A 26,764-nucleotide genomic window follows, 5' to 3' on the forward strand; every position below is an offset into this window, starting at 1 on the left:
GCACGTGCGCCCGGCAAGGGGGGGGGGGCGGCACGTGCACAGCGCTGCTCCGTGATCTGCGGTCCTGGGAGAGAGGGCGAGGAAGGGTTTGCGACGGGAGCGTGGCAGGGGGTTTGCAGTGGCGTGGCCATAACCTCACGCGGCTGGTTCGCCCTCATTGGCTGAACCGCCGGCAAGGGCGGGGCCATGCCTCCGTCGCAAACTGCAAACTCAATTTCAGCGTCTTTGAAAAATCTTGTCGTACCGCGCCGCTGCACCTTCCACGTGAACGTGCGTACTGGGCTCAGCCCCATTGAGGGTCGGTGCTTGTACGCACAGTGCACGCCGCACTGGGGCCGCAGCCTAACAATTTGTATGACTTTGGGGATCCCGTTGAATATTACTATCCTGTCCTTACTGAAACTTTTCATCTGTGCTGACTGTCTCTTTAACTTGAAACTCCCTCACTGCGCTGCTCCCCACCACGGGCGCGCTCCCGTCAATGTCCCTTTAAGCGGAAGCGCGCACCGTACTTCCAGCGCAGACACTTTGTTCTGAGTCTCCCCCTCTCCCTCCCTCCTCCCCTCCCACATGAGAAGGAGGAGGAGCTGAAAGAACGTGCCCGAGAGATTCAACACTTCTGAGCCCCTCCCCCCGGGGCTCGTTCACGCAATCTGCTGCTTCCGCGTCTGTTCCCCAGTGCGATGGAGCTGGTTGCTTGCTGTGCTGCCCGCCTGCTGCTGCTCATTGTGCTCGCGGCGCCGGCTCTCCAGTGCTCTGCCGCCTCGCGGCCCCTGGTCATCAACACCTGGTCCTTCCCGAGAGCGGCGGAGGCAGGTGAAGAGGCGCGCGCACAAGTCTTTGTCACTTTGACTGACTCGGGATTAGTCCGGGCTGTAGAGAGTCTGCGATCCAAATAGTAATCCCTTTGCTGCTGCCGGGGATTGGTTGAGTTAAATAAATAATATGTAAAACCCCTCCGAGCGCCTGGAGGTTTCCAAAGTCATTGTAAGAAATATATTCCCTGAAGTCTGCAGACGTTAACACAAACTGCTCGTGCAAAATGGATAATTCCCAGTCACTGCATCAGTTCAGTCTACAGTGTTTTTGATGTCAAAGGACACACAGACGAGTAACAATGGGAATTCTGGACAACATTACATATTTATAATGGGAAAGAATATGGTTGAGAAACACTGGTTTATTGTCATGGTCTTCATAGAAATGGCATGTTTTACCCAGAACCCCATTCTTCACCCTTTTACATGTCTTGACATTGAGAGTAGTTGTGTACTTAATCTTTTGTGGATTGGGACCTGCTTGTGTGCACGAGCAATATGCGACTGTCTTGGCCAAAAGACAAGATTTTTGGCGTGGTGGCCGAGCATTGGCCACATCACGGCGGCGGTTCAGCCAATGAGGACGAACCAGCCATGTGCGGTCATGGCCGCACCGCTGCCATGCCCATCCTCCCCCCGTCGAATCTCCTGCTCTCCACTGCAAGCGCAGCCGCAGACCACTGTTCGCGGTTGAAACGGGTGCCCGCGCCGCAATGACAACTGGGGCTGTAGCCTTAGGCCGCGCGTATAGTGCCCGCGACGCGTGACGTCACCCATCGCCGCTAGCGAAAGTTGTATTTCGCTTTGCGGCGGCGTCGTGGGAAACCAGGCCATTGATTGGTTCAGGGGCTGTCACATGAGGCGACAGCCCCTGAAAAATCAAATATTCCCGGCTGCAAAAAATCACGTCGCCCTGTCACTTTGTCGCCGTCGTGCTTACTATAAGCGCATGCGGCGGTGACAATGCATTTGTTTTTGGCCGCCGTCGCCGGCACTATAAGCGCGGCCTTAGGCACAGGTGTTGGGGAGACAGAAAGGGTTGTGGCATTCCGTCTATCGTTGGCTCTGTGTCACTTTGTGTAGCATTGAAACTCACACAGACAAACTGACACTTGTACATGTCTGCTCTGACTAGCCCAAGCCCTCGTGCATCCTCTGCCTCCTCTCTTATTTCCCCCCACCCACTCTCCTCACAGAGCTGTGCGACGGTGACTTGACCTGTTAACCAGGTCAGTCATCACTACGCACAGCACAAACGCCAGGGATTTTTGCCATCCCTGGATAAATTGCAATATATTTTACTTTATGGTCACAAGCTCCCAAATGTTATCAATCCGGGTACTCGGGTACAACGTTCTGTGGGAATATCATGTGACCAGGCAGTCACTAGATATAATTGGGGCAGGGCTCAAAAAGGGGTTAGCCTGTTTCAGAAGAGGAAGGGGATATGACTTTGTAAATGGTTGCTATAGAAACAAAATGCTTGTTACGCAGATATGGGAAATGAATCCCTGTAGGTGCTACAAATGTCTTTGCAGTATTGTGCAATATAGCGTTGAAGTCCAGGAAAGAGTTAACTTCATGTGCAGTATACAGGCATTGAATGCTCACTTGATGGCCATAATATAGGATATATAAAGAGTGGTATGCAGGTACCACAGTGGGTGTGTGAAATGTACACTCACTGAGGAGAGCACACCCCACACCCACTTATGGGATAGCACACCTCAACCCATAGGCATGAGACAATATGTAGCCATGAATGATAGAACTGCAATAACAGAAATGAATAACTCACGAATCCTTCCTGGACAGAATATTTTCTTACAGTACAGAACTGATTTATTAAAAAAACAAAAACTCGCAGAATATTGCTTGGTCTGTAGCTTTAAGCAGGATGGGAAATATTAGGAGAGGAAGATTGTTGTTGTTTTTTGTTCAGCAGACAAAATGGTAAATAGGTGACAATTCTGTGGTTCAACAGTTATGACGCACTCATGGGAACAGGATCCGGTTATTTCTCATGGTTCACTGTTAGGCTGAGATTATACTTACCGCCCACGACGGAGCCCGTGCACGTGGCGCGATGTGTGAACTGTGCTCTTCGAGATGTCCAGGTGGCGGCGTTGCCATGATGTCACATGAGCGGTTTGCCCCCATTGGCAGAACCGTGTCACGTGGCCGTTGCTTGGAAAGATAAAATATTGTCTTTCCGAAACGCGGTCGCGCGCACTATGTGCACCTCCATTGAGTGGCACGCGCTGTCGCCCGCACTATAATCGCGGCCTAAGGAAGTGGTTCAGATAAACATGGTGTCTAAAGACAAATTAGAGAGAAAGGAAACTGCACCATTCATGGGATAGAAGTTAGTAGCATGTCAAGGTTGTAGTGCCTTTATTTAGAACATAAAACATGCTCTCTTTTCAGCATGGAGAGTATTGGAGGCGGGTGGATCTGTTGTGGATGCAGTAGAGAGAGGCTGCACTGAATGTGAAATTTACCAATGTGATGGCAGTGTGGGATATGGAGGAAGTCCTGATGAAACTGGAGAAACCACTTTAGATGCTATGATCATGAATGGGTATGTACATCTCCAATTAATTTGCATTTCGATATTAATGTTTTATGTTAAATTGGTGTATGATTTCAATTCATCATTTATTGGTATATTTTGGTGTCACTCTAAATACTTGTAACGCCCCTATCTCCCGGCTCCAGATTAGAGTTTACATACATTGTGAATACAGATCTGTGTGCTGACAGGGGTTTCCTGCGCCATTTGAATGTTAGCTCAGTGGGTTACCTTTCTCTTCTCTCAGGGTGCTCTCTTCACGGGTTCAGGCTGTTAGGAGTGAATAATACAACAGGGCACAAGGAACTTTTCAACAGACTTTATTTGTTACAAAATTCTTCTCCATCCTCCACCAGACAGAGTTCAGTGCAAACAATATAGAATTATACCCTCAAGCCTTTCTTCGTTCTGAAGGCTGTATATGGGCAGGGGTTACCTCCTCAACCTATGCAAGATACGCTCCTTTTGGTATATAATTCCAGCACCCCACACTAAAGAACTTCTTACTTGCCCTGAGTGAATCCATCTCATCAGGGTTTCCTGGAAGATGCTTGGCTGCAGTGTCCTCCAGGGGGTCTCTCAACCCTCCTCTGGGGTCTCCCTCTCTTTTCTTTCACTCTCTTTCTCCATCCCCCCGGGGCCTAAAGATAATTTTGTGGAGTTGCATATTTATACTTGGGGAGTGGCCCAGATCTAGGTGTAGTAAAGGCCAATGTTCTGGCATGTTTCTCCAGCATCTTCCAGACTAGCATGTGCCTGAAAGTGCAACAATAATGCAACAAATGGGGATATGATCTCACCTGCCTAGCCTGGTGACTGATTAACCCTGGCACTGTTTGCAGCTCACCAGGGCTTACATGCAGGGCAAGGGGAAGTTTTTAGCAGGCTGCTACATACTGAAAACACAGGAGCGCCTCTTTACGTCCCACAAAGTTTGAATAAAACACCACATAGTGTAGGAACTAACAAATCGCAAATTGTGGGTGTAGACATGCACATGAGAGCACGGTGGCAATTTGTAGTGTTTGAAGTCCTACTTAATAGTAGATGCCTTTTTAAAGCTTCATTCTTTTACACTGTCCACAATATTGCACATTTTAACATTTCCAAATGGCCACTGTACATCATTGACAAAATACTGAGCCATTCTTCTTCATGTATTGTTATCTCTTCATCTTCAGGAACAAACAAATTGCAAATGACGTTTGATTTCTTTGGAGCCTTTGGCCAGTAATTACTGTATTTTCTTGAGGGTTGTATATGTAGCCCTCTTCCCCCCCCCCCCCCCAAGTGAGATTGGGGTGGGTAAGTGTTTCTGACTACTTCTCTGTGTGGTGCGGTACCTATTTGGCAACCGGGAGAGCTGAGCTTCCGCCACGGGGAATCTGGGGTATGTGTATTATGAGTAACCCTGTACTCGGTGCAGCACCTCCACCTGCGATGGTTCCCAGCAAAGCGGGAATTGTTCCTCGCAGGTCACATACGAATAACCAGCACACCGTTTGTATAATAACCAACACCTTTACTGGTGAACATATGAACCATATAACATTCATAGAATAACGGGTGTCACTCTCTAGAGGAGACACTGACTATTGCGTCTCGCAGGACGCTCCCCCCTACACCGGGTGATCCCACCCCGTGTCCAATAATCCCCACACAATGTCCCGCACTCTTACAGAGAGAGGATATGTGTGACTGCGCAGTCACTGATGACACTAATAGGATCGTTGGTGCACTTGTAGATAAGGGGGTTACCTGCCGAGCAATCCAATGCTCGGGCCTGCAACGGGCTTCACAAAGGATCAGACGTGTTCCTTCACGACATCCAGGATCCACCGTCCGGGGGGATCCCACCAGGATGGCCTCTGCAGCCACAACGAAGATCTGCACCCAACCTTCTAACGAATGTGCAGCGTCTGCTGAGTCCCTAACTGACTCTATGAACTACGGTGATGCTTGCTGTACTATAGGCCGTCCTTACAGCACAGCAACCTTGAATGGCTTCAGGGGAAAACTCCTATGGGCCTACGGGGTAGCCTATCCTATGCAAGTGGGTCCCTGACCCCCTACACCCGCACTACCTCTTCCCGTACCGCCCGAGTTCCCTCTGCCTCACTCCTACCTAACTCCTACCTAACCCTTCCAACCCCTGCAGCAACGTACTGCAACCTTACATGGTGCCCGCTTGTCAGCCCTCACAGCACTGACCGCTGTGACCTGACAAGAATGCACACCACGAAACTAAGGGCAGGGTCCCTAACTTGGTGCCGTCCCTTATCACTTACCCACTAACCTGATGGGGAGTTGGGGCCTATCTGGGACCTGGCGGAACCTTACCTGGTGCAGGAGCTTCACTTGCTCCCTACACCCTTCCTTCCCCTTCTTGCTCCCAGCTCCAACTGCCGTTCTTAGCGCGAAATGTATCTTGTTCTCCCTGTGCAGGGAATCCTTGGCCCTTATTGGCCACTATGAGGCACCTGGTGTCCTTGGCCCTAAGCCTCATGGGAGTTGTAGTCTCGTGGAGGCTGCAAACACATTGGGGCCGCGTGCGCGCTTTCCCTGCGCATGCGCGAATACCTAATGGCCGCCTCAACCTCTCCCTGGCTGTCCCTGCACCCGCGCGACTTCGTCCTGGCTCCTGTGAGCCTTCTGCGCATGCGCGATCACTGCGCATGCACAAGTATTTCCAATGGCGGCCCCTGCTTGTCAGGTACGCCTCCGAGCGCTCGAAGCGCTCCCTGCACTGCCCCCCACCCTCGTGTTGTGCCGGCGGGTCCGCTGCTGCCTCCGACGGCACCCGCGACCGCTCGGCACTTCGGGAGGGGGGTCTCAGGGACATGGAGGGCACCGGGGCTACATATAGTTACATAGTAGACGTATTTCTACAAGTCTCATTCGGACAGTAAAATTATTTAGGTGTCTGACTTTTTTTGCATGGCTAGTATAAGGGGCTTCATTAGACATTTTTGCTGTAAAACGTATGTGTAGAATGGCATATTGGGCATGATTCTCTAAATGTTAATGTATGCAGATCATTTTCCGGGTGAGTCATAATTTCTATATTAGGTGTGTCGGATATCTCGTCATGCCTGAACTTAAATACCTCCTGACTAGTAACCAGTGTCAAATGTAAGACGCCGTATTTAACATGTTTCTTACATTTCATATTTGATTCTTGTTGACCCTTTATAATAAAAATTTTGAAGCGGCAATCCCCTCCAGGAGCCTGTATGAGTTTAACTTGTATAATGTTGGTATTTTGCCCCCCCCCCCCCCCCACTGTGCATGTCCTGTTCAAAAATAAAAAGTAAAAAAAATGTAATGTTAAAAATCATGATTAAATAATTTATGTTTTCAAGAGACTGACTCTTGCTAAAGTCTAAGGCTGCGGTCCCAGTAATGTCTGTGACACGCGCTAACCGCGATCTGCGGTTTGTGAGGAGAATCTTGCGACGGGAGGGGGCGTGGTCGGGGATTTGCGGGGTCGTGGCCGTTATGTCACGCGGCTGGTTCGCCCTCATTGGGTGAACCGCCGGTGGGGGCGTGGCCACGCCTCCATCGCTAGGAGTAAACTCAATTTTATTGAGTTGGGAAAAACCCTGCAGCACGGCGCGGCTGCACCTTCTGCGTGACGGTGCGTAGTGGGCCCAGCCCCATTGAGGGGCGGTGCTTACACGCACAGTGCACGCCGCGCCGTGCGCGCAGGCTGTACTGGGACCGCAGCCTAAGGCCGCGATTATAGTGCTGGTGGCGCGACGCGGCAGTCGCATCTAAAACAAATAATTTTGTCGTGTCAAGATACAGCCGCTCCGTTGCGCTTCTGCGTGGTCGTGCACACTATCTGCAGCTTCCTCGGAATTGAGGTATTGGTTTGGTGGTGTTGCGCGTGCTGACGCCGGCAATATAATTGGGGCCTAATGTCGTAGGACAGGTGCTCGCAGGAGTGAATAATGCATAGGGAAACAATACTTGCAGAGGCAAGTAAAGAGCTCCTGTTATTAAGTACTCAGATCCAGTGTAATGGAGCGGTTGGGTGGTTAAGACTTAACTTGTAATAAAATCGAAGTTATAAAAAGTGCAATTAAGCAATTACATAGGAAAAATGGTCGGAAGCCGGTGCACTGCTAATTCAAACTACCAAACGCAACATGATGAAAAAGGCAATTTAATAAGAAAAAACAGAGATATACATAATATATCAAAAGTCATTATGAGTTTCCTCTATGTAAGGTTTTAAAGATGTGATTATTTCCAATACATTTCTTATAGTGTATGTTTTTTTTATTATACTTGCACGTTTTGTTTATATATGATTGATTCTATTTATTATGATTATATCTTGAACAAATCATATTTTCAATTTATGATTCTGTTTATTCATGTTTTTATATACAATTACACACCATTTTTCTAATACATCCTATTACCATGTGTAGATATGTTTAGATTTATGCACTTATATTTGTGCACCTAGTACAGCTCAACGCCGTTATAGCGTGGACCCCGAATTTAATTTATTTTGCACACACTCACTGCACACTGCATACACTCACTGCACACTGCATACACTCACTGCACACTGCATACACTCACTGCACACTGCACACACTCACTGCACACTGCACACACTCACTGCACACTGCATACACTCACAGCACACTGCACACACACACACACAGTCTCACAGTCAAATACACACACACACAGACACACTGTCTCTTTAAGGGAGCTTGCTCTCGCAAGACTGAAGCAGAAGCAGGAAGCAGAGACCGGGAGAAGAGCTGCCAGATGCCGGGTAAGTGCTCTGTGCTGTTGCCGCTGCCCCACCGGGTCTGGGAACGCTGGGAGAGTTCTCAGCTTTCCCCCTCCAACGGACACGGTACCACCACAAAAAAAAAAAACTTTAAAAAAAAAAAAAAACGCGGCCATTTTTTTTTTTTGCAACCCGTTTATAACGGGTGGCCCCCGAGGACCGCGCTATAACGGGGTTAAGCTGTAATATGGGGTTATTCATATTTCACGTTGGTCTATTATACACGGTCATAATCTCTAGATGTATAGAGGTGATCTGTTGAAATAATTGTACTTTTATAATTTTTTGATATCTATTGTATGCTTTTATATGATTGGTTGATTAGTTTAGTTATTATTAGTTTTTTATATAATATATATATATATATATATATATATATATATATATATATATATATATATATATATATATATATATATGTAGTCTATACTCTTATCAGAATTAAAGATATGTATTAATTTGAAAGTCTTTAGTTTTAAATAATTCTATTAATATATCTCTGATAGTATACATTTTGGGTTATAGTCAATTATTGCTTTTCTATACATATCAAGGTTTTTTTTGGTTTTATGTATTAATTTGTATCAATGTTAGTGTTATTATTTAGCATAGTTGGTATCACTTTGTTTTGTAGTCTGACACAATAGTTACTTGTTTGTTTTGTATCTAATATATGTTTGTTGTGCTCTGTATGATCCTCTGGGTATTACATCCTCTCCCTTTTCTTATTCCCTTAGTAAGCATCAGGTGTGTGTTGGGACCAAATCTCATACTGTAGGTATGTGCTCTATCAGAGCCTAGGTTGTGCTATTTAGAGGATCGGCTGAGCACTTGGCCACAATACTCTTTGACAAAGTTCCAACCGGAACGAAACGCGTCAGAGTAGCACTTGTTCATGTATATCTCCATTTTTAAAAAAAATTAAATTGCCTTTTTCATCAATTTGCGTTTTTTAGTTTGAATTAGCAGTCCACCACCTTCCGACCATTTTTCCTGCATTACTTACCTTGGCTGGAGCATGCTTACATCACGGACGGACTCACAGCTGTTTTCTCTCCTGTCGGCACCTTATTCATGAGGATTACATGGTGCACAGGTTTCCAGTTTCTGTGTGACACCAGGAATAGTGGGGCTGTGGGATGGTACAGAGGGTTGGTGTTTACTGGGCTCCTCGCCTTACGATGGGCACTTCAGTAGCTCTGTTTCCTTCCTTCATTTATTACCCCTCCCTACAGCCTGTATGCATGTCCGCACCAACATATGGGACTTGGTTATTCATGTGAATATACAGCTCGTCTGTCCCACTTCACCCAATTGATTTTTCAAGGATTTAATTATTTAATTGTGCCAGCAGTATTTGAGCACTAGGTTGGGGTTCATATCCCAAGCAATGACATAGACACAACACACACATTCAGAATGATTCCCACCGATCGGCCCATGTGTAAGTCTGGGGTGTCACTTATAAATGGAGGTACGTGTGGATTGATTCTATTGGGATATTCCCTGAGATTTCTAAAATAGGTGATCATATGAGATCCTATTGGAAACTTAGATTTTATTACAAGTGAAGTCTAAACCACCCAACCGCTCCATTAGGCCTCGTCCAGGCTCTTCGCTTGCGTGCTGAGGCGCAGGGAAAGCGGGTGCTTTCTCTGGCCTTGCGGTTGCTTGCCCTGCGCTCCGTCAGGGGGCGGGCCAGTGGCGTCACGGAGCTGTGGGCGAACCGCTCACGTGACCGGCCTGTTGCGCCGGCAAGCGGGGGAATTTTAAAATCTGCTAAGACCTACGCTTCCGCGCGCTTGCGGAAGCGTAGGCGAGCCCCTACTAAAGCCGCTCTAATTGCGGCTGTAGGGGCTCAGTGCTGAGCGGGAGCACGCGTCAGCACGCTTCAGCAAGCAGTTAACATGGCCGAGGCCTTAGACTGGATCTGAGTGCTTAATAACAGAAGCTCTTTTCTTGCCTCTGCAAGTATTGTCTTTGGGCTCTGAGAATACCATAGTAACCTTTAGGCCTTGGCCATGTTTGGCGCTTGCTGGCGGAAGCGCGCTGACGCGCGCTCCCGCTCAGCACTGAGCCCCTACAGTTGCAATTAGAGCGGCTTTAGTAGGAGCTCACCTGTGCTTTCGCGCGCTTGCGGAAGCGCAGGTCTTAAAGGAATTTAAAATTCCCCCGCTTGCCGGCGAGACAGGCCGGTCACGTGAGCGGTTCGCCCAATGAGGGCGAACCAGCTCCGTGACGTCACTGGCCCGCCCCGGGCCAGTGACGCGCCCGCCCCCGGACCGCCCCCTGACGGCCTGCTGAGAGCGCTTGCGGTAAGCAACCGCAAGGCCAGGGAAAGCACTCGCTTTCCCTGAGCCTCAGCGCGCCAGCGGTAAGCGTGTCCGAGGTTTTAGACTGAGCTCCAGAGAGAGCTTTATTTGCATCTCCCCAACACTGAATTCAAACGGCCATATCTCCTAAACAAAGCATCAACTTGTAAAACTAAAAACAGCTTTGTAAAGTAAAAAAATTAAATACAAAATGGTAATCGGCGCAGATTACTGCTTTTACATTTTTTATTCATTTACAAAAAGTCACCTTTGTGACGTGGCTAGTGCTGACATTTGAAGTATAAGCCTACTACGACCCCTTAAACAATATCATGAAATATACAAAATAACACAATGTTAAACATATTTTTATTTTGTAAGCAGTGATGTTTGCAGTGCAATTTACGTTAAGTCTTTGGGGGGGGGGAGAATTTCTAGAGGGGCGCGACAGTTACAGAGGCCCTGTGCTCTTCCTCACGGTATTTAAATTAAATGCCGGTGGAGGCGCGGGGCCTCTGTAACTCCCTTACCTGCTTTCTGCTGGGTCTTCGGCAACGCAACGTCAAATGACGCAGCGGGGTCGTGATGCGTCGCCATGGAAATGCACGTAAAATGACGCGCCATGGTCACATGACGTCACATGACCCATGGCGTCATTTGACGACGAGTCCTTGGCGAGGGGGGTGCGAACGCTGCGGCTGCCGGGCAGGGGGGTGCAGCTCAAGAAGTTTGTGCACGCCTGGTGTACGTCATTAAAAGGGCCACCCTAGAATCCCTTCTGACGTAAGCTGTATGTCATGGGCATTTGCACATTTTTTAGGGTCTGTCCACGAGGGCGGACTATACTAAATCCTTAGTATAATGTTTTTCTGTTCATGTCTCCTGATGTGTATGGCCATGTGATAAACATACAAAAACACTTTACACTCCATCAAATTGTGGTTATTGATTATAGGAATTTAACAGTGAAACATCAGTTTTTCCAAAATATTCACACAAATTAGGAAACAAATAATTCTGGCGCAAAGCATCGTCTCTGATTCCACTTTACTTGGATTCATTAGTAATCAGGATGCACATCTGAATGTATCCTTACTGGTAAATAGTTATTTTTTTTTAACAAACATGTTTACTGTTGGATCTGCCTAGTACAGTATGTATAACTATATGTTTTAAATATTTATTTCACCTTGTTCACTGATAAAAAATAAATGTAACCTAAAAAAAATAAAAAAAGTTTTGCATATATTTCAGTAACACAATGGAAGTTGGAGCAGTTGCTAATCTCAGACGTGTAAAAAATGCTATTGGTGTGGCCAGAGCTGTGATGGAATATACTAGACATACATTTTTAGTTGGAGAATCAGGTATGTGAATTCACAATATGAAATCCCCATCACAAATAATGTATTTCACTAGCATTTGGAAATTGAACCACAGTAGTCCTGTAAGATTGTGGCCTTAAGCGACAATGAACGAAGATCATATTTAACCAATATTTCTTGTTAAAATTATAAAAAAAAATCACCTTTAATCTCTGCCTTTTAAACATTCAGTGACAAAATGTCTATTGCACAGTGCCATAAACCTTTTCAGTTCCAGTCATGTGATTACGGATCTCTTCTACAGCCGTGTACTGAGGCAAAAACCCTCATCTACTAATCGCTCTCTCAGACCACAGAGAAGTAGAGAGCCTCCGGAACAACAAAGTGCCTGAGTGTTCTGCACTCACAGTTACCACTGAGGGGTGTAAGGAAATCACTTTTTTTGAGGCCCCCAACATTACAGAGCTGTTCTGCAATGATGAGGAAGTCATTATGTGCCAGGGACTAGTAACAGAAGGCATACAAGGAAGGAAAACGTAGGGTGAAAAAAGAAGTGATCTGCGCTCATATAATCGTGATAATTGTGCTCAATAAGTGCATGTAATATAGATAAATAAAACAATTGGAAACCTGTTACATATAATAGAGATTATGCTGCTGTGCTCGTGGTATGGCTCCACAAACCGAACTAGTGCAAAAACAAAAAGAGAAACAACGCAAAAAACCTCATGGTGTAGTAAATAAACAATATTGTATTAATAAAACAGGTGAGTATTGCACGTACATCAAAGAACTGTATAATTAGCAAGACATGTTAGGGACATGTTACCACTCTGTGCTCTGCAGTCGTGGATGATAGGATGTGGGTCACCGGGATCGATTCACCTCCCACAAGCTCCGTGGGTAATCAATGCAAGTCCTCTGTTCGATCAGATCGAGACCCTTGGTCGCAGGATGCAAGCGCGGTGAACGCCGCCACGAAGGGGAAGACTTCTCCATCGGTTCCTCGGCGTCGGGTCACGAGACGCACGCCAGTGACGTCATCAAGCGGCGCCAGCCAAAGGACGCGGGTCGCGTCAAAATGAGTCACCAATAGCCGGAGTAGGCAGGAGAATGTCCCGAACCACAAAGTGGAAATAGAAGAGGCAAATGGCAATAAAAACCTCAGAATACCTCAATGGGTGATGTTAGGTATGCGCCCTCATTCAGTGCAACGCGTTTCATATGTAAAACACTTCGTCAGGGAATGGAGGAGGTCTCAGAAGGGGCGCTCTATATACCCATAGTCCTCCTGTGATTGGCTGTTGATGGAAAGTCCAGCCTCTCACTTGGGAAGGTATAGCATTCAATGTAAATGACAAACAACTATAATCAAATAAATTAAATAAAAAACATTTACATTACACAGAATTTATTCAAAAATATAAATAAAAGCATAAAGATGATGATGCTAAAAAATAAAGAGACATATATTAGTCCAAATTAAAAACCGGTAGTGAAATAACAATAATGATAATAATAGAATGGCTGATGAAAAGGAGTGGAAAAATAATCCAGAAAGATACCTTATACCAGATTTAGAACATAAAGGGAAGGAATGGAAAAAGGCATTCATGCACATATTAAAATAACATATTAAAATTAATATTAATATTTTAAAAGTCAATATAAAGACCATACATCAATTTCTTTATTTTTTTTATCAGTCTCTTTATTTTTTAGCATCATCATCTTTATGCTTTTATTTATATTTTTGAATAAATTCTGTGTAATGTAAATGTTTTTTATTTAATTTATTTGATTATAGTTGTTTGTCATTTACATTGAATGCTATACCTTCCCAAGTGAGAGGCTGGACTTTCCATCAACAGCCAATCACAGGAGGACTATGGGTATATAGAGCGCCCCTTCTGAGACCTCCTCCATTCCCTGACGAAGTGTTTTACATACGAAACGCGTTGCACTGAATGAGGGCGCATTCCTAACATCACCCATTGAGGTATTCTGAGGTTTTTATTGCCATTTGCCTCTTCTACTTCCACTTTGTGGTTCGGGACATTCTCCTGCCTACTCCGGCTATTGGTGACTCATTTTGACGCGACCCGCGTCCTTTGGCTGGCGCCGCTTGAAGACGTCACTGGCGTGCGTCTCGTGACCCGACGCCGAGAAACCGATGGAGAAGTCTCCCCCTTCGTGGCGGCGTTCACCGCGCTTGCATCCTGCGACCAAGGGTCTCGATCTGATCGAACAGAGGACTTGCATTGATTACCCACGGAGCTTGTGGGAGGTGAATCGATCCCAGTGACCCACATCCTATCATCCACGACTGCAGAGCACAGAGTGATAACATGTCCCTAACATGTCTTGCTAATTATACAGTTCTTTGATGTATGTGCAATACTCACCTGTTTTATTAATACAATATTGTTTATTTACTACACCATGAGGTTTTTTGCACTGTTTCTCTTTTTGTTTTTGCACAAGGAAGGAAAACGGCAAGCAAAAGGGTGGTGGCTCATTACACAAACATAAATAATATTGAACCCTGGGCCCTGTGGTTGCTAACTGTGATTGGAATAGCATAATAGCACTGAAAGGGTGATAACAGATATCTATGGAAGAGGAAGAGCTGAAAGTGTCATACAAAAACCAACTGTAAATTTAATCATAACTTTCTAATAGTCCAGTTTGTTTAGTAAACTTACTTGGTAGTAATAATAGTATTAGCCACAAATTTGCCGTCCTGAAGATTTTCAGCAAATCCTATCAATAGAAATAGACATTTTACCCTAATAGTAAAGAACAATTTTGTTTTGTAGTAAAATAGAGTATATATTTTGTTTCTCTGGGTAAACTCATGTGTGGATACACCATAAAAATACCAGAATGGCAGTAGAACAACAGAATAGAAAAAAACATATCCAGATAAGAACTACAGCTTGTGGATTAAGTAGTACCAACTGATGTTTCAGTATATAATTTATAATACTTGGTAAAAGGGAGGAAAACTGTTAGAGCGGCTGCTTCAACGAGTATCTTGCAATCTGGAAACTTTGTCAGGCCTTTTTGTCAAGTAAACTTCATCAATGGGCGGAGGAAGATCGGTGTGATGATAGTTTCAGGAAACGCTTTCTGTGCTGGCATCAGCAGATGGTTTTCTTCACAATATTATTTATTTATTACGGGAAAAGCCTTCACACATTAGACTAGGGGTGGGCAACTCTAGTCTTCAATTGCCACCTACAGGTACGGTTTTTCGGATATCCCTGCTTCAGCACAAGTGGCTCAATCAGTTCTGAAGCAGGGATATCCTAACAACCTAAACTGTTGGGGGCCCTTGAGGACTGGAGTTTGCAACCCCTGCATTAGACACACAAAATCTCCTGTGGGGGAGATTTAGAATTTGGAGAGGATGGAAGCACTTGTCTTGTGGTTCACATTCAGAGATCACATTTGATCTGATTAATGAGGTTGTTCACAAAGCAATTGATCATGCTGCCACAATGTGTGTGGTTTGTTACATAAATAGGCTTGGTTAAAAGATAAGCCTACCTGCCGTGCCAGGCAATTTCACAGAAAATATTAATCGCATCCCCTTTATTATTACATGAATGTCATACAGGCCAGCACTCAAAGGTCCCTTATGACGTTGAGGGGATGTCATGAGGTTTTTGCTTGTGTTCTCGCTACTCATTCACATGATCGTGATCCTGGATGCCTTGTGGCACTGAAGAGGTTAACATTAATGTTTTAATTTCTTAATTCATTACACAGTTTAAAAACACTTGCTGCCTACCAATTACTGAATCTCCTGGGGGTAAGAGTTTGGGGTACTTAAACTATAAGGGAAGGTCAAATTCATCCAAATCATTAAATCTAAAATCCACAATTTGGCAAGCTCACCAACACACAGCCCTCTAGATCGCCATCATTCTTATACTGAAGTGCAATTCAAATACAGTATTAAGCATTTCATTATATTCCACATGCTGCAGACATGCTGCAATTTAATATGATTACTTTTCATATTTCTTAGTTTAAAAGAAGATTTTTTGTTGTTGAATATTTTGAGAATAAAATATGGAAACATAAAAATATCCCACAGTGCTCATTTTTCCACATAAGGCTACACTTATAGTGCCGGCGACGTCAGGCTATGGTCGCTGGAAAAATCAAATTGAGATGACTTCTAGCGATCGCGACCAAGCCGTCGCTCCGTCGCGTGACTCTTACTATAAGCGCACGCGATGGCGGCAATGTATTTGTTGTGACGTCACTGTCGCCGGCACTATAAGCGCAGCCTTAGTCAGTAATTCAGAAGTCTTGTCTATCTTTTGTACCTTTAAAGTGGAAACACATTTCAGAAGACAGAATGCAATAAATAGTTAAATGCATTTTTTTTTTCAGTATTTGTTAAAGGTCTTGGAATTTAGCTTTGTTAAAGTAACAGCAGAGTCCAGTGTAATGAGGCAGGATAGGAAAGCAAATAATAAAAAATACAAAAAATGATTACAACTAGGCGTAACCTACAAATCTAACCTTCATTTTAGCATCCTTGTTTGCTGAGAGTATGGGTTTTGCAAGGGAAGATTTAACCACCAACAGATCCCTTTCAATTTATTCAAAGTGGCTTGATCAGAACTGTCAACCAAACTTTCGGAAGGTATGTTATACTGGGGGGGGTGTGTGTGTGTGTACTGAGTTAATTTATGGTGAGTAAAAAAAAAGTGACAAAAACCCTCCACAGCAAAGCAAATATGTAAATGTAAATACAACTGTATGCTCATCTGCATGTCTTAGGCAGGTCTGCAACCCCACCTTTCACCATTATCACCCAGCACACAGCACTTCCACTGCAGCAAAGGATTCTGGGGAATGACATGCAAATGAGCACAGTGCCACTTTTTGCTTCAAAAACCATTTTTAACATGGTTTCCTATAGGCTTAAGCTTGCTGCATGGTCACAGCTTTGAACACAGCCAGGGTTAAGGTGCATACCCAGAAAACCCACCCACAGACAGCTATTTCGACCTTTATGGGTCTCATCAGTGTGGGGTTGGTAAACTGGGTATGCAGAGAAGCTAAAGGATGAGTGCTGTTTTAAACGTATCTAAAATTACCTTTGATGCTATTTGCACTCAGACTGATACCATTTTACAGTGGAGTTCTGCTTTTCCTGACATAATTTGTTTATTTAAAAAAAGTGTATATAAAAAGTATACATTGAGAGCTATAGAAAGTACAATTTTTACTCATAATCTTCATGGAAGGGCTTCTACCTCGCTGTGTAGCACAATACACCACAAATCAATAACTGCCCATGACTATTGAGAAAAAATATGGATATTACATGTTGTGGATATATTGTTATGGCTGAACTTGCCTTTAATAATTAGGTCTAGGATTCTTAGTGGGCATCTCTACAATTCCAAATATTTTGCATATTCATGTTTAAGCCATAATATTCTTATAATGTATTATTTAAGGTTTTAATAATTAGTATTTGTTTTTAAGCCCCCCTTCCCCAACATATTATGTAGAACAGTGCAACAGTGGTGATGCATATTATTTTACTTCAGCATTTGTTTGCTTTGCTGTTTGTGTTGAAACTAAACCACAACTGTATTAATGGATATACTCTATCCTGATAATTACCTTTTAAATTGGTGAAAGGGCTTTCTGAATCATCTCACATTTGTATTCTGATGTCTTTTAACCTACAATTGAGAGATTTTAATCTATAATATAAAGCCCAGGATATTAACACTGGTAATTGTGCTTTGCAGAATGTGATACCAGACGCTTTAAAATCCTGTGGACCATATAAACCTGTTAGCGGATTAGAAGGGAAGCAGACCTTTGTTCAGAAGCAAATCAATGTGCACAGCCACGATACAATAGGTAATTCGGCTTTTTGCACCATGGAAATGTTATTAGGTATATTTCACTGTTGTACACAATGTTATCAGTCCTCCCATTTGATTTTAGCTGCTGGGCAAGTGACCAAGATTGTTTTATATTCTTTCCAATCTGTTTTCAGGACTTATTGCAATTGATAAAGCTGGGAATGTTGCAGCAGGAACTTCTACAAACGGTGCAACTCACAAAGTCCCAGGGTTAGTGCTTTTAAGTCAAAGGAATATCATTTTTTCCCTGTGTGTATTACAAACAATTTTTAGACTTTAAATGTTGGCGTTGTTAGAGATACAAGACATAAGCAGTTTTCTAAATGGGCTATAGTGTCTTCCAAAGCCAGGAGGTGTCTGTTTTCCCTTAACTCTTGACTCAATATGCTGTGAAGCTGCTTCCTTCTGCTGAACTAGATTTGAGTCCCATTCATTTGGATGGCGCCGAACGCATCTTCGGCACTAGGAAGTATCTGCACCACATACTGAATACAAACCTTAGAGAGGCACATTCATTTTCCTTGAACAGGTGAAATTCTGCTTGTTGCACAGTTTACCTGGCCACATTATGCATCAACTGTGATTTGAGAGGGCAGTTAGAAGAGATGCTATGGATAACCTATCCAATGCATATATACTGTATGTAAAGGGGGCAATCCCTCCTAGGATCCAAGTGAACTAATTCCAGCGACATGTTGATACCATTTTTACCCAAATCTGACTCCTACTGTATAAGTATTTTTTAAAGAGTGGTGCGGTTAGATTTCCTCTAGTTACTATTACCTTTGGTGTGATATCTGTGCACATTTTGTGCGATTAATACATAGCACTTAAGAAGTGGACCATAAGATACCCTAATTATAGCAGATGCCATAAAAGAGAAATATTCTGTTATTTAAAAATAAATACTGTTGTCATTGACCTCAGTGTCTCTACAAGACAAATAATGTCATTTCCATTGTACTGCAATGCTAAATATGTCCTGATAAATAATTGGTAGTAGTAATAGTCACGTTCCTGTAGGAAAACCACCATTCTCCTTTCTAAATGTTAAGTAACAAGTTTACACACAAATTATCATATTTCTAAAAAACATCCACTTTTCTTTATGGCAATAAAGATATCTTGACTGTAACAACCCCAAATCAATGTTTACATCTGGCATGTTTTAAGGGCTTTCCTTTCATAGAATATACATTCAGTAAATTCACATAGCAGTGTTCTCAAAAAACAGCATTGTCCGTTTTTTGATGATGGCAAACCACTATTCATTTTACCACTAATATTTTGTCAAAATGTCTTAGTCGTATGGGAGACTCGCCAATTGCTGGAGCTGGAGCATATGCAGACAGCACTGTGGGAGGAGCGTCGGCTACAGGCGATGGAGATGTCATGATGCGCTTCTTACCAAGGTAAGTCGCTAAATTTAGACAAAGGCAAGCAACAGTGGCGGCTCCACAGTTAATTGCTAAGAAAGCTATAAATACCATATTAATGTAACCATGTTGGTAAACCGATTTGTTTGGAGTAACTTCTTTCAGCTTGTGTTCTGACAAAAATCAGTAATTGCTGCACTTTTTTTTTTCTCGTGACCTATTCTTACAGCTGCAGACCAAGCAATATCCTTAGTGTTTTTTGTAAAAATGAATCACCTCTGTACTATGACAAAATACTTGTAGCATTTTGTTAAACCACTGTGAATTATATTATTTATATATTATAATGTAACAAGCGTTTTCTGTTTCTATATCAACCATTTAAAAAGTCACATTCCCTTCCTCTTCTGAAACAGACTCTGGCATACCCCTTTTTCAGCCCTGCCCTCTCTATAGCAGTGCACTAATTGTATCTAGTGACTGCCTGGTCACATGATCTTCCCCACAGAGCTTTGCATCTTTGGTCCTCTTCTGCTGCACTGACAGCCATTTAGTGAACCCCCGAGCCAAATCTTCACCAATCAATCACAGGAGAACGGATCAATCGGCAACTTAGCTAATTACTTATTGTGTGGATTGTATTGATGAACATATAAAAAAAAGCTTGGACTGCTGCTTTTAAGAGACTAATTCTATATGTATGTATGTATGTTACAACCTAATTAGTTAAACTGAGAATTCATGTGATGACTTGGGGACTAAAGCCAGTTTAAAGAATCTAGGGTGGGAAAAGAATATTTTAACGAATAGATATAAAAATGTACAAAGACACTTTCCCTGGCAGTGATGGAGATGACCACACAAAGTTTTTTCTTATAATTTGGGGGGTGTTGCTGTTTTGTGATACTTTGTCCAGCACAGCCATGTATCATTACACAATAAATGTAAAAAAAAAAAAAAAAAAAAAAAAAACAAATCTGTACTTTAGCTGGTGATTAAGGACACAAACCATAATTTTAATGAACATGTTACTAATCATAGAACAAGTAAATGTGGCACTCAAAGGGTTAAAACGAAATAGTTGGGAAACCCAATATTGGAAAGTGATGCACTGCCTAATAGTACAAAGTGAGAAAAAAAAGTAGAGAAAAAGTTGGGAGTGAGTGAACACACAAAGGTGTACAAGGAAGTTAGCCTAACAATGTCCATTCATGAATACAAATCCTGGGACAAGGTGCTGCTCATCAAAGGCGTGAACTCCAGATCGCAGAGCTGTATACAAAGAGGAAAAAAGAAGAAAGTGCACAACCACTCATAGTGTAGTAATATAAAAATATCATTGGCAGTTCATATAAAAGGGGTAGGTATTGCACATACAAAAAAGTATAAAAAATACAAGCATAGATCAATCACACTTTGCCTGTTCTCCGTGGCGTCCGATTCAGTCAGAAGGCATCTGGCATCCGATTTCCACTCTGTGGGGGGAGTTCAAAGGTGTCGGCGACTTGTATAACAAAACACAGTCCTGATTGCTTCAGTGTTCACACTAAGGCCGAGTCCCCGCTGGCCGCGACGGCGTGCGCGCCACACACAAAGTAAAGCCCTCTCTGGGGCAGGCCACAGTCGGCGTGTGCGCATGAGCACAAGGCACGATGCGCGACCACCTTTGCCAAAAGACAAGATGTTTGGCGTGGCTGGTTTGGTCTCGTCACGGCGGCGGTTCAGCCAAAACCAGCTGCGTGACGTCATGGCCGCACCACCGCCACAAAGCCATCAGATCGCTCTGATGCAGGGAACGAGCACCGCCAGGCACCCCGTCGCACGTGCAACGCATGCACTGGGGCCATAGCCTAACAGCTACTGTGTAGCAAGATTAAAGGTGCACCCGCGCCTAAGAAGTGATGTCGGGCTCTGGCAGCTGGAATAGCTTTAAATCAAGTTTTCACCGGCTAGGGAGTTCCTCAGCTGAGCATTGACTGAGGAAATACACTCGGTAAGCTCAATGCTTCACAGGAATAGCCAGACAAGGTGAATGATAGATAGTGGTATCACAGATTCAAACAGTGAGGCGATAAACAATCCTACGCATTTTGTGATGGACCTCATGCCACTTAATCAGGGAATGTTACTAATCATGCTAAACATAAGTTGTTTTCTCATGGATTTGTTCTGTTCTCTGTTGTTTGCCTGGTATTGAATTGACAGCCAAATTGATCACTGTAATGCCTGTTTTGTTTCAGTTACCAAGCCGTGGAATACATGAGGATGGGACTAGATCCCACCACAGCATGTCAAAAAGCTATTTTTAGAATCCAAAAGTATGTTCCAGCATTTTTTGGGGCGATGATCTGTGCCAATGCAACAGGAAGCTATGGTATAAGTTTTTTTTTGTCTGCTTATATTTGTGTATATTTTATATTGCATGCTCAGTAGTGTGTGAGGCTTACAGTAGATTAACAGCAGAATACAGATACATTATATTTTGAAAGCATCACACTGGAAACCATGTTAAGATAACATTTATTAATTAAGGTTTCTTAAACACAAGATGGGACTAACTTGGTGTTAGAATGTTGATTTATTCAATAACGGCATTGACTGTTCATGGTCCCAAGGTTCAGAAAATGATCTTCTCCTCCTCTTACCATGCACCCCAAAACTGGAACAATCTACCAGAGACTCTCACAGCCACCACCAGTTTAAGTTATTTCAAAACTAAAGCTGTCTCACATTTTAATCTGGTCTGTAACTGTTACATACGCCTATAATATATTATCTCTAACTGCATGCTATGGCTTATATATAATGTATACCCTGTTCACTTATGTAACTGTTTTTGCAACCATGTATTATTTTTCATCTTAACTACCTGTATATGCCCAGGACATACTTGAAAACGAGAGGTAAGCTCAATGTATTACTTCCAGGTAAAATATTTTATAAATAAAAAATAAAATCGCTGAACAAACACCCTTGAGAACTGGTAACCAAAGTAGTTAAATTATGCAGATGGTAGCACAATTGTATGCATTGAATTGGTTTATAGTATGTATTTTAGATCAGAATGTAATCACAGACTTGTTCACTGTTGGCTAGTTTAGTTATTGGTAAAGTAGGTACAACAGCCAGTAACACATATATAAATCTGGAAACTACCTTCAAATAGTTCTGCTTAGCTCAAACTAGACTGACAAGATTATATACTCAACCACGTGTCCAAGGGTTTCAGAGTAAGTTCCATAGCTGATTTGAATGTTGGATAATATGGGACTCTGGTCATAGGAATTATCATTTTAACACAATAGCTATAAATACAGTATATAGGAGACTAACACTTGAGCAGTAGCACATGGTTTTATTTTTAAAAACAAGTGACCACTTCTGTACACAAATAAGTGAAACAAAATGTGACCCTAAAATCACTTGCGTCCTGATTATGCTCCACTTTGGATTCATTCAGTTTCTGCTAATGTACACCAATCCATGACAGAAATATTGGAAGCATATCAAATATTTCAATGTAGTTACACGTTGCATATGCTGACAAGCACATACATCAAAGTGTACAGTATACTGAGACCTGGAGAGGTTTTGACAAAGATGTTAGGTTTTTTTGGTTTTTGAAATCAACCAAATGCTGTGTGCATGTGCTGGAAAGTTGAGAACGGTATTTACTTTCCAGCTTTTTAATATTGTACCTCATTTCACCGTAAAATGTATTAGTGTACCCATCCCACTGGCTGCAGAATAACTGAAATGCTGTGTCCTATACTACACATGAGCTTGTTAGTGCTTTTCATGACCAGGACTCAGACTCTTAGGCTTTGGTCCCGCTGCCGCCGGCGGCGCGAGCGGCCACGGGCCACCAGCTGCTTGCCTTCGTTCTGGTTGTCCCCGCTTGCTCCTTCCGGCGTGGCTGACTGCGTGCTGTAACGCGTCAGCCAGCCGGAGCTACAAGGAGCTTGTGATTTCGCCGAGTGCCGCGTCACGTGGCATGCAAGGGAACCAATCACGGATTGGATCCCAGCAGCCAATCCCATTTATTCCCCCCCCCCCCCTGCTCCGATCCCCCCCTTCCGATTTCCCCCCTCCCCGTGTGTATTTGCCTGTGTGTGTCTGTGAGTGTGTGAGTGGAGGGGAGCAGGGAAGGAGCTGCGGGAGGGTAGCTGTGTGTGTGGTGGGGGGGGGGTACGGACGGACCCTCCGCTCAAACCACGCCCGCTCCAGCTCCCTACAGACCGCAGGTAGCGGTCACTTGCCTCTCAGCGCGCCGCCTGTCTGCAGTGCGGGTGTGCTGACTGAGGCAGCGGGGCCTTAGCCTTAAAGGGGCAGACATGTTAGGCTGGTTTCAAATCGCATTCAATAACCAATTCATGTTTAACAAGTTCCCTTAGCAAATCTGCAGAAATCCCTACTACAAATTGCTCACTATAACTATGCATAGTGATGGAACACTGTTTAAATCTGGCTTTAGTTTGCATAAATATATAAAAAGGTCCTTAGTTGACTCCATCGCTGCTTCAAAGCAATTTGAGATCAGTCATTGTGCAGTATCTCATTAGTGCGGTTTAGTTCAGTACAGAGTACAATTTACTTGTCAATAAGACTTATTAGCTTACACTGCTTATTTCATACATTGATCTTTTACTTCCCACAGTTTTGTGTATGGGAGATTAGACTTTGAGAAATGCATTTCTCTTTAATCATTAGGATGCACTTTTTTTATAAGATACATCAATCATTTTTGAGTTACATTTTAATGGTCTTAAATGTGCTACATGCTGTAAGTTCATGGCAAGGATCAAGAGGGTATTTGATTTACACCTAAAAAGTTATTTCGGTAAACACTTTACTACAGCACAGAAATACTCTGCTGTACTGTAGCGATACACCACTTCCTTAGTGGTGGTTCAGGTAAGGAAAGCGTAAATGAAGCACTTGTTGAAGCCTGTCCAGTTTGTTAACCCTTTCTTCTCTTGTCCTTCTAGGTGCTGCCTGCAGTAAGGCTCCAGGTTTCACTCAATTTCACTTCACTGTTTTGAATTCTGGATTCTCAGACCAATCAGAGCAAGTGGTGGATTGCTTTTAGTATGCAAGTTTAAAGGTGTATACAACACAAAAGAAAATTGTACACTTAAGGATTCATATGTTAAAATAGTTGAGACTAAATGAGGATTGAAGGATATTATGAAGGATTTAAAGGTGTAAAAAAAAAATATTGTCTATGCTGCACAACAAAATTACGTTTCTATTACAGCTGTTTTTCTAAAGTGTGTTACAAGCTTACGTGTTTTTTTTTCCCCTTTCAAATAGAACATCTGTTCCGATGGGTGATTAAAATAACGTATTCATATTGATTTTTATAGCAGAAGATATTCTTTGTTTTTTGATTTGCCTGCAAATATCGCGTACCAAAATAATAAGTTGTGATTGCTGTCCCATTTAAAAAAAAAAAAAATGGCTTAAAATCCAAATTGCAAGACTATTTTGTAAACCATTCTGTCTGAAATATGCGAAAGGAAAGTCTTTATGTATTTCCACAAGATATTATTGTTAGCGCTTCTGTTACTTGTCTGACAATCTATGTTGTAAGTGGGGGAACTTAGAGACAGTAGGAGGGTTTTCTGGTAAGTGCGTCTGCAAGGGGCCAAGGTCCGTATGAGATGCATAGTATCAGCCAGTGGCGCTACCCATATTCTTTATTAAAGAGGTGTGTTTTAAGAAAGGTCCTAAAGGTGGAGAGAGAAGGTGCCATTAAGGGGAAGGGCATTCCAGGTATGGGGCTGTGAGTGGATTTAGGCAGAGGAGGACTTTACATGCACTTAATAATCCTATAATATTGAAGTTACTTATTATTCTGTTAAACTTTTTTTTAAAACTTTAATTTTATTGGTTGTACAAATTATAAATGATGGTTTACAGAAACCAAGTGGGAAGGGGTGGGGTTCATTTCCAAGTTCTTTATTTGGAAAACATACATTTTGTTTACCTTCTGTAGGTACATTGTTTTGACAGAAATGTGTAACACTGATTTACACCAACTCAGACAGTTGCACATTTATTTTCAAGATATTTGGAGAAAACCATTGCAAAACACAAATATTTGTAGCATTGCATTTTATTCCATAGCACTCTTTCTTCACATATTCACTCCAAGTCACATACAAGTGCAATCAAATCAAAATCAGAACAAAATACCGTGCAGGATTGCTGTTGGACATATTTTAAACTATGGTACGGCCACTTCAGACCTTACAGGTAGTTTACATACATACAGGTAGTTTAATTTTTTTTTGTATGAAATCTATTTCCAGCCATTTATTAAGTTTGGCTATTTTAGATTTTACTGGGATTTATTTGAATTGATATGATTATCGGTTTATGCCCAAATAAATGTAATCTCCTTTGCTGCTCGCAAGCCTCCAGGAACGAAACAGTGCTACGTTTAGCTCTGGGTTGCCCTGGTTCCCGATACACTTACCGATAAAGTTACATGGATTTAAATGGCTGTCCAGTATGGCCTGCAGAACCCGCAACATTTGAATGGTCGTTTTGTCTCCTGGGGTGGCAGAGACACGGGTAACTGTACAGTTCCCCCCCCACCCCCAAAAAAAAAAAGTTTAGGCAGGCTTATTGCTTAAGAACATTTCTCAGGATGCATACCATTAGTCTCATGAATTGTTTGAGCCAGCAAAAATAAAATGAGAGCTGGCACACTCCATTATATATACACTATCATTTAACACTTACAATTGTCCAGTTGCTCGTTATTTACCCGTTTGTGAAAATAGTAGTAGCCGTAGCGCATGTCTGTCAAGATACGTGTGAAGCCTATTACAACTAAACATTGACGTTTTGATATAGTTAAATACGTAAAGCTTGTTGTTTTGAATCCTATGAGCGTGATATTACTTTACAATAGTACACAGAATACTTGAGAAACATTTATAAATGATTGAGTGCTGCATACAGTATTTTGTATCCGGAAGAAACCAATTAATTAGACTGCACCTCAGCCTACTAATGATATACTTGACATTCAAAGACTTTATCAAATCCATTGTATTCTTCCCATCTGTAAATATTGTCATTAAGTGTGCCCTTTATATTGTATGTTAAAAGACTTAATTAATAAAATGGAAAATTACTTTTGCTTATACTGTACATTGCCTTTATTTTTAGTTGAGTTTTTGCATTGTGAAGTACAATTTTTACATGTATTGTAAGCATGGCCACCTTTTATCCACATAGATGGAAAATAATCTCATGAGTGGATTTACATGTCTTCTACAAGCCCTCAGAACTTGCTTTTGACCCCATTGTCACATGGTATCATTAATTGCCGATGGGGACTTTAGGTATCATGTAACTTGATTAGTGTGTCCCTTTTGTTTCGTATCAATTTTGAAAATGGAAATTTTCCTAAAGTTTTTCCCTGCTATATTTCAGAAATTGTACAGCACAGGCTGGATTAAGGAAGTAAAGCAAGGTAACAATCCATCTTTTGGGGGTTATTGCAAGCTTATATTGATTCTGCATTGTAAAGCTAGCAGTGGTCACCAAATAGGCACACAAAGGATACTGTGGCTTAACGTGACAAACTCTCCACCATACTGTACAAGGCACAGTAAAGAAATGC

The 26,764-nt window shown here is 42.7% G+C and overlaps 1 protein-coding gene across 1 annotated transcript; it reads left to right on the forward strand.

Annotated features, from left to right (window-relative positions):
• The first annotated feature begins 622 nt into the window (after window positions 1-622).
• Window positions 623-26,278, forward strand: AGA (aspartylglucosaminidase). Its single transcript, XM_075610925.1, has 9 exons — window positions 623-816; window positions 3,246-3,399; window positions 11,773-11,885; window positions 16,394-16,506; window positions 17,630-17,744; window positions 17,884-17,959; window positions 19,054-19,161; window positions 21,366-21,499; window positions 24,114-26,278. The coding sequence occupies exons 1-9, from the start codon at window positions 684-686 to the stop codon at window positions 24,212-24,214; spliced, it is 1,047 nt and encodes a 348-aa protein (XP_075467040.1). The 5' UTR covers window positions 623-683; the 3' UTR covers window positions 24,215-26,278.
• Window positions 26,279-26,764: the final 486 nt, after the last annotated feature.

Source organism: Ascaphus truei, chromosome 1 (assembly GCF_040206685.1).
Source record: "Ascaphus truei isolate aAscTru1 chromosome 1, aAscTru1.hap1, whole genome shotgun sequence".
NCBI classification, from domain to species: domain Eukaryota; kingdom Metazoa; phylum Chordata; class Amphibia; order Anura; family Ascaphidae; genus Ascaphus; species Ascaphus truei.

What these genes read in the sequence shown, in the direction of transcription:
- AGA (XM_075610925.1), top strand. Translation starts at nt 684, where the DNA reads ATGGAGCTGGTTGCTTGCTGTGCTGCCCGCCTGCTGCTGCTCATTGTG. An exon ending in CCCGAGAGCGGCGGAGGCAG is followed by an intron (nt 817 to 3,245) that starts GTGAAGAGGCGC and finishes CTCTCTTTTCAG; the next exon opens with CATGGAGAGTATTGGAGGCG. An exon ending in GCACAGCCACGATACAATAG is followed by an intron (nt 17,745 to 17,883) that starts GTAATTCGGCTT and finishes ATCTGTTTTCAG; the next exon opens with GACTTATTGCAATTGATAAA.